This window comes from Manis javanica, chromosome 11, assembly GCF_040802235.1.
Source record: "Manis javanica isolate MJ-LG chromosome 11, MJ_LKY, whole genome shotgun sequence".
In the NCBI taxonomy this organism is placed as follows: Eukaryota; Metazoa; Chordata; class Mammalia; order Pholidota; family Manidae; genus Manis; species Manis javanica.
In genome coordinates this window covers 92,815,908-92,828,737 of record NC_133166.1, presented here as the reverse complement: position 1 = coordinate 92,828,737, position 12,830 = coordinate 92,815,908, and the positions used below count along the sequence as shown (strand labels likewise).

The following is a 12,830-nucleotide window of genomic DNA, read 5'->3' as shown; positions in this document are numbered from 1 at the left end:
TGAAATGCCAAAGGAACCTGGTCCAGAGTAAAATTAATGTAACTCCGGAGAAAGACTTAAATGACATGGACCTTACGACTCTTCCTGAAAGAGAGTTCAAAATAAAAATCATCAGCATGCTAATGGAGGTACGGAAAGATATCCAAGAACTCAGGAATGAATTCAGGTCAGAAATCCAATCATTGAAGAAAATGATGGAGGGTATTAAAAGCAGGTTGGTACAGTGGAAGAGATGATAAATGAAATAGAAACTAGAGAAGAGGAATACAAAGAAGCTGAGGAACAGAGAGAAAAAAGGATCTCAAAGAATGAAAGAATATTGAGAGAACTGTGTGACCAATCCAAACGGAACAATATTCGCATTATAGAGATACCAGAAGAAGAAGAGAAAGGGAAAGGGATAGAAAGTGTCTTTGAGGAGGTAGTTGCTGAAAACTTCCCCAATCTGGGGAAGGAGATAGTCTCCAGGCCTTGGAGATCCACAGATCTCCCAACACAAGGGACCCAAGGAACACAACACCAAGACACATAGTAATTAAAATGGGAAAGATCAAGGATGAGGACAGACTTGTTAAAAGCAGCCAGAGGCCAGAAAGAGAAATAAGATCACATACAAAGGAAAGCCCATCAGGCTAACATCAGACTTCTCAGCTGAGACCTTACAGGCCAGAAGGGAGTGGCATGATGTATTTAATGTTATAAAGCAGAAGAGCCTGGAACCAAGATTACTTTATCCAGCAAGATTATCACTTAAATTTGAAGGAGGGATTAAACAATTTTCAGATAGGCAAAAGCTGAGAGAATTTACCTCCCACAAACCATCTATACAGTCTATTTTGGAGAGACTGCTATAGATGGAAGTGTTCCTAAGGTTGAATAGCTGTGACTAGAGGTAATAAAACCACAGTAAAGAAAGTACAACAGCTAATTACTAAGCAAATGCAAAATTAAATTACCTATCCCCAAAGTCAATCAAGGGATAGACAAAAAGTACAGAACTTGACACCTAATATATAAAGAATGGAGGAGGAAGAAAAAGGAGGAGAAACAGAAAAGAACCTTTAGATTGTGCTTGTAATAGCATACTAAGTGAGTTAAGTTAGACTCTTAGATAGTAAGGAAATTAACCTGGAATCTTTGGTAACCACGAATCTAAAGCCTGCAATGACAATAAGTACATACCTATCAATAATCACCCTAAATTAAATGGACTGAATGCACCAATCAAAAGACATAGAGTCACTGAATGGATAAAAAAAACTAGACCCATCTATATGCTGCTTACAAGAGACTCACCTCAAACCCAAAGACATGCACAGACTAAAAGTCAAGGGACGGAAAAAGATATTTCATGCAAACAACAGGGAGAAAAAAGTAGGTGTTGCAGTTCTAGTACCAGACAAAATAGACTTCAAAACAAAGAAAGTAACAAAAGATAAAGAAGGACATTACATAATGATTAAGGGCTCAGTCCAAAAGGATATAACAATTACAAATATATATGCACCCAATACAGGAGCACCAACATACCTGAAACAAATACTAACAGAACTAAAGGAGGAAATAGAATGCAATGCATTCATTCTAGGAGACTTCAACACACCACTCACTCCAAAGGACAGATCCACCAGACAGAAAATAAGTAAGGACACAGAGGCACTGAACAACACACTAGAACAGATGGACCTAACAGACATCTATAGAACTCTACATCCAAAAGCAACAGGATATACATTCTTCTCAAGTGCACATGGAACATTCTCCAGAATAGACCACATACTAAGCCACAAAAAGAGCCTCAGTAAATTCCAAAAGACTGAAATCCTACCAACCAACTTTTCAGACCACAAAGGTATAAAACTAGAAATAAATTGTACAAAGAAAGCAAAAAGGCCCACAAACACATGGAGGCTTAAGACCATGCTCCTAAATAATCAATGGATCAATGACCAAATTAAAATAGAGATCAAGAATATATGGAAACAAATGACAAAAACAAAACAAAGCCCCAACTTCTGTGGGATGCAGCGAAAGCAGTCTTAAGAGGAAAGTATATAGCAATCCAGACATATTTAAAGAAGGAAGAACAATCCCAAATGAATAGTCTAATGTCACAATTATCAAAATTGGAAAAAGAAAAACAAATGAGGCCTAAAGTCAGCAGAAGGAGGGACATAATAAAGATCAGAGAAGAAATAAATAAAATTGAGAAGAATAAAACAATAGAAAAAAATCAATGAAACCAAGAGCTGGTTCTTTGAGAAAATAAACAAAATAGATAAGCCTCTAGCCAGACTTATTAAGAGAAAAAGAGAATCAACACACATCAACAGAATCAGAAACGAGAAAGGAAATATCACGACGGACCCCAAAGAAGTACAAATAATTATTAGAGACTACTATGAAAACCTATATCCTAACAAGCTGGAAAACCTAGAAGAAATGGACAACTTCCTAGAAAAATACAACCTTCCAAGACTGACCAAGGAAGAAACACAAAATCTAAACAAACCAATTACCAGCAAAGAAATTGAAGCAATAATCAAAAAACTACCTAAGAACAAAACCCCCGGGTAAGATAGTTTTACCTCGGAATTTTATCAGACATACAGAGAAGATATAATACCCATTCTCCTTAAAGTTTTTCAAAAAACAGAAGAGGAGGGAATACTCCCAAACTCATTCTATGAAACCAACATCACCCTAATACCAAAACCAGGAAAAGACCCCACCAATAAAGAAAATTAAGGACCAATATCCCTGATGAACATAGATGCAAAAATACTCAACAAAATATTAGCAAACCAAATTCAAAAATACATCAAAAGGATCATACACCATGACCAAGTGGGATTCATTCCGGGGACGCAAGGATGGTACAACATTCGAAAATCCATCAACATCATCCACCACGTCAACAAAAAGGACAAAAACCACAAGATCATCTCCATAGATGCTGAAAAAACATTCGGCAAAATTCAACATCCATTCATGATAAAAACTCTCAACAAAATAGGCACAGAGGGCAAGTACCTCAACATAATAAAGGCCATATATGATAAACCCACAGCCAACATCATACTGAACAGTGAGAAGCTGAAAGCTTTTCCTCTGATATCGGGAACAAGACAGGGATGCCCACTCTCCCCACTGTTATTCAACATAGTACTGGAAGTCCTAGCCACGGCAATTAGACAAAACAAAGAAATACAAGGAATCCAGATTGGTAAAGAAGAAGTCAAACTGTCACTATTTGCAGACGACATGATATTGTACATAAAAAAATCCTAAAGACTCCACTGCAAACTACTACAACTGATATCGGAATATAGCAAAGTTGCAGGATACAAAATCAACACACAGAAATCTGTAGCTTTCCTATACACTAACAATGAACTAATAGAGAGAGCAGGAAAACAATTTCATTCACAACAGCATCAAAAAGAATAAAATACCTAGGAATAAACCTAACCAAGGAAGTGAAAGACCTACACCCTGAAAATTGTAAGACACTCCTAAGAGAAATTAAAGAGGAAACTAGCAAATGGAAACTCATCCCATGTCTTGGCTAGGAAGAATTAATATCGTCAAAATGGTCATCCTGCCCAAAGCAATATACAGATTTGATGCAATCCCTATCAATGGCATCCTTCAATGAACTGGAACAAATAGTTCAAAAATTCATATAGAAACACCAAAGACCCCGAATAGCTAAAGCAATCCTGAGAAGGAAGAATAAAGTGGGGGGGATCTCGCTCACCAACTTCAACCTCTACTGCAAAGCCACAGTAATCAAGACAATTTGGTACTGGCACAAGAACAGAGCCACAGACCAGTGGAAAAGAATAGAGACCCCAGACATTAACCCAAACATATATGGTCAATTAATATATGATAAAGGAGCCACGGACATACAACGGGGAAATGACAGTCTCTTCAACAGATGGTGCTGGCAAAACTGGACAGCTACATGTAAGAGAATGAAACTGGATCACTGTCTAACCCCGTACACAAAAGTAAATTCAAAATGGATCAAAGACCTGAATGCAAGTCATGAAACCATAAAACTCTTAGAAAAAAACACAGGCAAAAATCTCTTCGACATAAACATGAGCGACTTCTTCATGAACATATCTCCCCAGGCAAGGGAAACAAAAGCAAAACTGAACATGTGGGACTATATCAAGCTGAAAAGCTTCTGTACAGCAAAGGCCACGATCAGTAGAACAAAAAGGTATCCTACAGTATGGGAGAATGTATTCATAAATGACAGATCCAATACAGGGATGACATCCAAAATACATAAAAAGCTCATGTACCTCAACAAACAAAAAGCAAATAATCCAATTAAAAAATGGGCAGAGGAGCTGAACAGACACTTCTCCAAAGAAGAAATTCAGATGGCCAACAGACACATGAAAAGATGCTCCACATCGCTAGTCATCAGAGAAATGCAAATTAAAACCACAATAAGATATCACCTCACACCAGTAAGGATTGCCACCATCCAAAAGACAAACAACAACAAATGTTGGCGAGGTTGTGGAGAAAGGGGAACCCTCCTACACTGCTGGTGGGAATGTAAATTAGTTCAACCATTGTGGAAAGCAGTATGGAGGTTCCTCAAAAAGCTCAAAATAGACATACTATTTGACCCAGGAATTTCACTTCTAGGAATTTACCCTAAGAATGCAGCAGTCCAGTTTGAAAAAGACAGATGCACCCCTATGTTTATCGCAGCACTATTTACAATAGCCAAGAAATAGAAGCAACCTAAGTGTCCATCAATAGATGAATGAATAAAGAAGATGTGGTACATATACACAATAGAATATTATTCAGCCGTAAGAAGAAAACAAATCCTACCATTTGCAACAACATGGATGGAGCTAGAGGGTATTATGCTCATTGAAATAAGCCAGGTGGAGAAAGACAAGTACCAAATTATTTCACTCATATCTGGAGTATAAGAACAAAGAAAAACTGAAGAAACAAAGCAGCAGCAGATTGACAGAACCCAAGAATGGACTAACAGTTACCAAAGGGAAAAGGACTGGGGATGATGGATGGGAAGGGATGGATAAGGGTGGGGAAAAAGTAAGGGGGCCTTACGATTAGCATGTATAATGTCAGGGGTGCATAGGGAGGGATATGCAACACAGAGAAGACAAGTAGTAATTCTATAACTTCTTACTATGCTGATGGACAGTGACTGTAATGGGGTTTGTGGGGGGGACTTGGTGAAGGGGGGAGTCTAGTAAACATAATGTTCTTCATGTAATTGTAGATTAATGATAACAAAATGAATTAAAATAATTTAAAAAAATACAGTAATATGCCAAAATAGATCAAAATATTATTTTTTAAGTATATTACATTTACTATATTATAAAGTCAGAGATTAAGAAAGATGTGAATATAAATGTCCAACTTGAATATATATATATATATATATATAAGACATGGATGACAGTTGCAATCTACTCTCAGGCTCATTCAATTCTAGATTATTAAGTAAACTATTAAATTGGTTATAAGTAGTCAACTTAACAAAAATTGTCAGGTAATAAACTGTCAAAACCCATTTTTTTTCTTTTGCTTTCACGATATAATAAAATTCCGAGTTAAACAGAAAAGTAATAGCAAAAGGTAAGACATTTTATTTAATTACAGTTCCCACTGCAAACTCAAAATACACTTTTTTAAAAAAGTCTCAAAAGCATGAATGAGAAATAGCAGGAAATATTTTTTTGATTTGAATCACTAATGGTCTCTATCTAACACTAACCCAAATTCCTTGAAAATAGAAAAGACACAAAAACCTGAACCTGGTGTACTCTAAGTTCTTAGCTGATTATGAACCACAGCAAGAACACATGGGAAGAAGGTGATATTTAGTTGTGCAAAAGCACTCCAGTAGTTTCATATAAATGATTGTACATGAAGTCTATACAAGACCTTCAAATGAGCATCTCCACATGAAAGGTCCAAGCATGGTAAGTTCCTCAGTGACTATGGTACACAATCAGGTATGAGAAACAATGAAATATGCTTGATAACTATATACTGATAAAAAGCAATATGTATAAGTATTTTTCACTTACTGAAATATTGTAACAAAGTCTATTATCCAGAAATCAATTACCCAGAACTCTGTAACATCCAACACAAATGTATGCATATTATAGGGTCAGCTCTAAAGAACATAAAGCACTCAAGTGTTTCTAAGGGATAGGAAGATTAAAATAGTATACATTTGATTTTAATTTATTTTATTTTGAAAGAGATAATCTCTGCCTAGTATATATGGTAACTTTCTGCTAACAAGAATATCTGATTAGCCAAAACATGAAAATACATTAAGACTGGATAAAACAAACAAAACCTTTGATTTATATAAAAATACAAATTTTTAGATATTTCCTTTAGCTCATATCAGGTATAGTTATTTCTTTAATATGACAGACCATAAATTTGTTTGGAAAAAATTTTAACTGTAGTCAAGGCGTAAAAATGGGCCCCAAATCTCTACTGTTGTAAGAGATGACTGACTGAGACTAAATGGTTAACCCTTGAACAACCAGGGGATAGGCATGTCAACCCACACACAGTAGGAAATCTGCATATAACATCTGACCCAGAAAACTTGACTAATAGGCTGTTGTTGACCTTTGAACAACATGAGTTTCAACTGTGCAGATGCACTTACATGCAGACTTTGTCTCAATAAATATATTGGAAAGTGTTTTGGAGATTTTGACAATTTGTTTACATTTCTCTCCATTGCAAATGGTGGTAATTATGGTCTTTAAGTGTGTGCATGAGGTTTGGTAAGTTTTAACTTTTTATAATAGATTTGTATATGTTTTATGGTAGTAAATGACATAACAGACTAATACTACATAATATTTTATACATTTGGACATACCTTTTTCTTAACTTTTTCAATATTTCCAGTTACTCATTCATCTGAGAGTTTTTTCAAATTGTTGCAAACCTTCAAAATTTTTCCCAAAGTTTTTACTGAAAGAAATCCATATATAAGGACCTGTGCTGTTCAAATTCAGTCAACTGTACTCACAAGTGGTCTCTATCTTCCCATTTGCCAAGACCATGGTACCTGATGTGATAAAAGTATGTCTTCCTTTTAAATAAGAGCATTTATCTTCCTTTTTAAAAAAATCATGACACGAATTTTCCCTAATCTAAACTGACCATTTCTTAAATTATTCTAAATTTAATTAAGGCTTCATATTCTGCTGGTTTAACCAATCTCACATAGGCAATACTTCTCAGCAAGGCTTCACACTGAAATCACCCGGAGATCTATTTTTTTAATGTACTATTTCAGCTTCACCTCAGTCCTACTTAATCAGAATTTCTAGGGGTTGAGCCTAGGCATATGTATTTTTAAAACTCTACAGGTAATTCTGATGTGTTCCCCTATTTAAGTAGGTATCACTGTTTCTAGAAGGTATCAATTTGACAAAGGCCCACAACAAGATAAGCTAGTATATTAATAAGATCATAACCCAAACACTATTCAGTAACAGTAATGATGGAAAATCCTAAAATTAAAAAATTCTTGGGAGGTTAGTACCTGTTCTGATTTATTGTAATCCAAACATTCTCTAGGATGGACCAGATTTCTTGATGCCTGTTGGGTTGGGGAAGATGAGAACCTGAGAAAATGGTGATTTCTTGGCTATTAGACTTCATCGAAGAAATATCTTCTTGCTTTTTACCCACTGTATTTTCTGAAGGATTTTGTTTAAGTTTTGCCTTGACCTGGGGAAATAAGAATTACATAAAATGTAGCTAGTCCTTCACTAGTAAGTGAGACAGAATGTCAATTGTGCTTACAAATATTCTAGCTTTCTGGGAAGTGTTGACTATTCTTTGTTCTTGACTATGTATAGAAGAATCCCAGAAAAGCATCAGAGCTAGAAAATATATTTTCCTTTTCCTTTTATATCAAACAAAATTCCCAATCTATTTAAGAATACTGTTTGAACACTTCTTACACATACGGTATTGCACTGCATACAGGATACCTAGGATACAATGATACATAAGTATAATCAAGCCTCCAAACACTTTACAATCCAGTAAAAAGAATGAGATTGCAAAGGGCTTTAAAAAGAGAAATTAGGATAGAATGTAAGCCCTATTCTACATGCAATGGTGAAGCACCGAGGATTTCTAAGTTAAGAAGTGACAGACTCAGAACTGCTCTCTAGGACAAACTGGAACGGAACAAAATAGAGGCAAGAAGACTGGTTAGAGGGCTGCTAAAATAATCCAGGAGAAGAATCCTGAGAACTTTATTATGTAGTAAAAAGCAGCAGAAGAAAAAGAAAAAGAAAAATGTACACAAGAAATGTTTAAAAGACTTAGCCAAAAACTAGATTCAGGGAGTGAGAGAAACGCTAAGATGTTTTTAACCTAAAATAATAATGGTACAAACAACAGAAACCTAGGGCATCCATCAAGTCTAGAAATGTGTGTTTGTGTGTTTTAAACAGATCAAGCCCCCTTGATTGCTTCTCCTAAAGAATATAAACACACAGTTTTATTCATCAAAAGTCAAAGCCATAAACACTTTGAAGCAATACATCTCAGACACATGTGCATGAATTTATGGAAATGGTATTTCAATGTACCACATTCATTACAATTTTAAACAGCACAATATTCTATAAATTGCTGATGAAGGACAACACACTGAACATATCACATATTATACTGTAATAGCAATAAACCATTTCATGTGTATTTATCTATGTTTCCAGATTTTATGGCCTTTTGTAGTAAAGCCAAGAAGAAAGTCTGGTTGCGGATAAGGAAAAGAGGGGAACAGAATATAAGTTTGTTTTTAGATATGCTGACTGAGGTAGAAAAAGATATTTAAGATATCTAGCAGGTATTAGATACACACATCTGTAGCTTAAAAGATAGTTAGGAGTCACTCTTGTGGAGACAAACCTTAGAAGCAGATGAGACTATTAGGATAGAATACAGCAAAAAAGTTTAGACTGAAGGAGAAAGGAACTACCAGAAAGAAAATGAGACCAAGAAAATAGTGGGAGAATCCATAGTATTCAATAGCAACAGAAGTCAAGAGAGACAGGTTTCAGGAAAAAAAGGGTGGCTATCATATGCTAAGAAAAGCTGAGAAAGTAGAAGAGTGAGAAAAGAGTGGATTTAATCATTAGGAAGCAAATGATAACTAATTCTTTTAATAATGTGGAGGTAGAATTCAACTTGCAATGGACTAAGGAATAGGTTAAGTGAAAAACAATGATTATAGACTGCTCTTTTAAGAAATTTGGCAGTTGATGGAAGGAGACAGTACAGTAAATAGCATGACTAGTGAAAAATATTCTGAGCATATTTTAAATATATGGTCAGAAATATATCTGAGCATATTTTGAAGCAGAGTGTAAGAGCTATATCTATGGATTCAAGGGATTTTTTTAAAAATATCACTTCTAGAAAAAACATTAACAAATGAAAAAGACATCTGGATAGAATGGAAAAAAATTTAACTATGAGTTTAAAATCTCAGGTTTTTTGCCTTGGCTCTACTGTAATTCTTTGGGAACTTAAATAAAATCACTCCATTTCTCTAGGTTTCCTTGTTGATAAAACTATGATTTCAAACGTTAGCTTCATGGATTATTAGTTTCATGCTTGCCACATAAAAAAATTGCCAGTACTATCAGTAGTAACATTTAATATTTGTTAAGCATGTTATGTAGAGAAACTTTCTATAGACTTCATATCTATTAGCTCTTAACCCTCACAACTCTCCTATGAAACAGATGCTAAGATTATCCATATTTTATAACTGAGGCATAGAAAGAGCAAGTACACTCCTGGGGCATGAAGAGGACATGACCTTTGGCAATCTGACTACAAATGAGGTTATGATCTCTAACTGTGAAAGTAAATATTACCCTTTCCTTTCATTGGGACATGAAGAAAAAGGAAATCATTCCTCTGTTTCTATTTACTTTCATATGTACCTAATACATACACATGGATGGAAGGACATATTTTGTTCTGAGATAAATTTTTTCAGTCACCACATAACACATCTTTCCTTCAGCTTTCAAAAAGTAGTGTATACAACTATGCAAACTGATTTCTTTATCCAACACTTTCATAGCACTTACTATGTTCTAGCCAGTAAGCGCTTTACGGATATTAATTTATTTAATCCTCAGGAGAGTTTTGAGGGATTATTATACTCATTTTACCAAAGAAGGAATTAAGGCTCAGAGACGTTAAATTACCAAAGGTTAAAAACAAAACTCGTCAAGGATGAGGATCCAGAACCATATAAGTCTAAAGAAAGTTTACTAACAAGACTGATTTTAATTATTTTATCAACCTGGTAGAGCAAGTCTTATTTTTTTGTTGGTTAGAAGGTTTATAAAGAAAAATGTATATATCCTTTTCTTGCTCTCATCCCATTAATATAAAAATCTGGGAAATGATACTGTTAGTTAATTTTCCATTTTGGCTTCTCACAAGCCTTTTCAAAAGCAAACAAATAATGAATATTCCTCTTTTCCTGGTTTTCTATACTTGGTAAATTAAGATTAAGGTTTGGGTTTTTTTTGTTTTTTTTACAGTTACTATAGTTATAAGATACCCAGCCCTGGAAACAATCTATTTCTTTATGGTACTCAAGTTACTGAGACATGACTAAGTATTTAGGTCGTATATTAAATCTCATGCATTCTACAAAGCAACTCCTATTGAAAGTATATTTTATTTTTTTTAAGGTAATAGATGTTTATGAAAGTATATTTTAAAAGCCCAAACTAAATAACAATGTTCCTGGGTGACTCAGACAATGATTGTTTCTGACATGGAAATAAAGATACGACACTTCGCTCAGAGTTCTAGTTGTGGAAATAACACAGGCTGCTTCAGGCAATCCCACTAAATGCTAAGTGTTGAGGGGAAAGCACTGGCAGGCATGTTCGTTTTCCTCACCACTGCCTTTAAATCTTTTGCTAATGTAGCAACTGGAAAATCAGGACCCAGGAATAAATAACTTACTAAATAAAAATTCAATAGTCTTCAATACTCAGTAGGCAACATATAATAGCCATGCCACTACTGACGAACGACGCTAAACTTTAACATCACATTTTCATGGCCCCTCCCATGGTCTAGGTTTCCAATTGATGAAAGGATCTTAAAACTTCACATTATTATTTTTATCTCAATTAATCCTGGGTTTTTTATTCTCAATAATCTTAATTTAAAGACTGCTAAGCCTGTGAGTACTCTGAATGTCCCATATTATTCACTATGTTTGTTTCACTGAAGATGGGGTTTAGGACACAGGTTTGTGGTGGGAATGGCATTATTCCCTCAGATAATCTCTGATGCAAGTAAATTCTTTCTTAACCAACTATGACTAAGTTTAGTATCATTTAATCCTTTCATTATTTCACAGGTAGTGGGGTCTATGAGACCATGAAAACACAGTGAGAAAAATCTAGCCAATTCAATAGCTCGAGCTCAGAGAAAAAACAGGAATATGATATACATGCATTAGGTGAAAGTACCATTAGTACCTTATTTGGTAATTATGATACAGTTTTTTCAGTTGTTTCTGGCATATTAAACTCCCAGAATTTTCTAAATTTGAAATTAGAAGACTGTAGAAATTGAGTTTTACCAGGGACAAAACTTAATAGTTAATTTAAAAGGTATAAAAAGGCATTACTGCTAGGCTGACTGAATAAGAATCACATTAGAAACCTTGTTAAAAAATTGATAGGTCATTTGGTGAAGTCTGATTAATGACTACAGGTTAGATAATTGTGTTATACCAATATTAATTTCCTGATTACCAGTTACATGAGATAGCCTGTTCTTTAGAAAACATACACGGAAGTATTTAGGGGTTAAGGGGCATGTTGCATATCTGTACCATACTCTTAGATGGTTCAAAAAATGTGAATAGATAAGTAGATAAGCAGAGAAAACAATAAAGCAATGTGATAAAATGTTAACAGTGGACAATCTGAGTAGAAGATGTATATGGGAATACTTTGTACTACTTGTGCAACTTTTTGTAAGTTTGGAATTTCAAAATAAAAAGTAAAAGCAGAACATTACTGGACACCACTGCCAGAAATATGATTCAGTAAGGTTTGAAAGGGGCTTGGCATCTGCATGTTTAATAAAATTTCCAAAGTAGTTTGATTCATGTTGTGATGTACACGTCAGGAGCACTGGAAAATGAGTAGCCAAACAATGCATATCTTTCTTGTATTCATAAGTGAAATAACAACACACTGCTATGACACGACTTCCATAAGAGGAGCTGTGTTTTACAACTTGTAACAAGAATTGCTTACTCTCCATTCAATTCACTTAATATTCACTTAAAGCCTTAGTATGTTAGAATATGTTACAATTAAAATATCCCTTACCTACTGTTGCCTGCTAACTTAAAACATCTGTGCTTAGCTACTCTAAATGTCATTCTAAAGGTATCTTACCTCTGTAAATGTTTGGAGTAGTTTGTTTACTTGAGCAAAGGCCTGTGGGAGAATACCATCATAATCTGACCTTGTACTGAAAGCATGTAACAAATTTTTAGAATCCTGAAGCAGAAATTGCACTGTTGTAAAATCCACTGCATTGTTAGCTGGTAACAGAAAATTAAGAAGGAAAAAAATATGTGTGAAAATGAGTATACAATACAAAAATGTCTTTGGAAAACCAACCTATCTTAATTGTGAAATTTAAGAAGAGTGCATATTTACACCTACATGCCACTCCTGATCTATCTATCTGGT

The 12,830-nt window shown here is 34.7% G+C and overlaps 1 protein-coding gene across 8 annotated transcripts in view; it reads right to left on the bottom strand.

Moving 5' to 3' along the window:
• SWT1 (SWT1 RNA endoribonuclease homolog) overlaps positions 1-12,830 on the bottom strand; it is a 115,145-nt gene that overhangs the window by 55,596 nt on the left and 46,719 nt on the right. For 6 of the 8 annotated variants that reach the window (XM_073216895.1, XM_073216896.1, XM_073216898.1 and 3 more), the window contains 2 exons: positions 12,531-12,679; positions 7,601-7,788 (listed from right to left, as the gene is read on the bottom strand). In XM_073216895.1, coding sequence (XP_073072996.1) covers positions 7,601-7,788; positions 12,531-12,679 — 337 coding nt within the window. The remainder of the gene's footprint in view (positions 1-7,600; positions 7,789-12,530; positions 12,680-12,830) is intronic. The other 2 variants (XR_012122841.1, XR_012122842.1) reach the window with 1 other exon arrangement.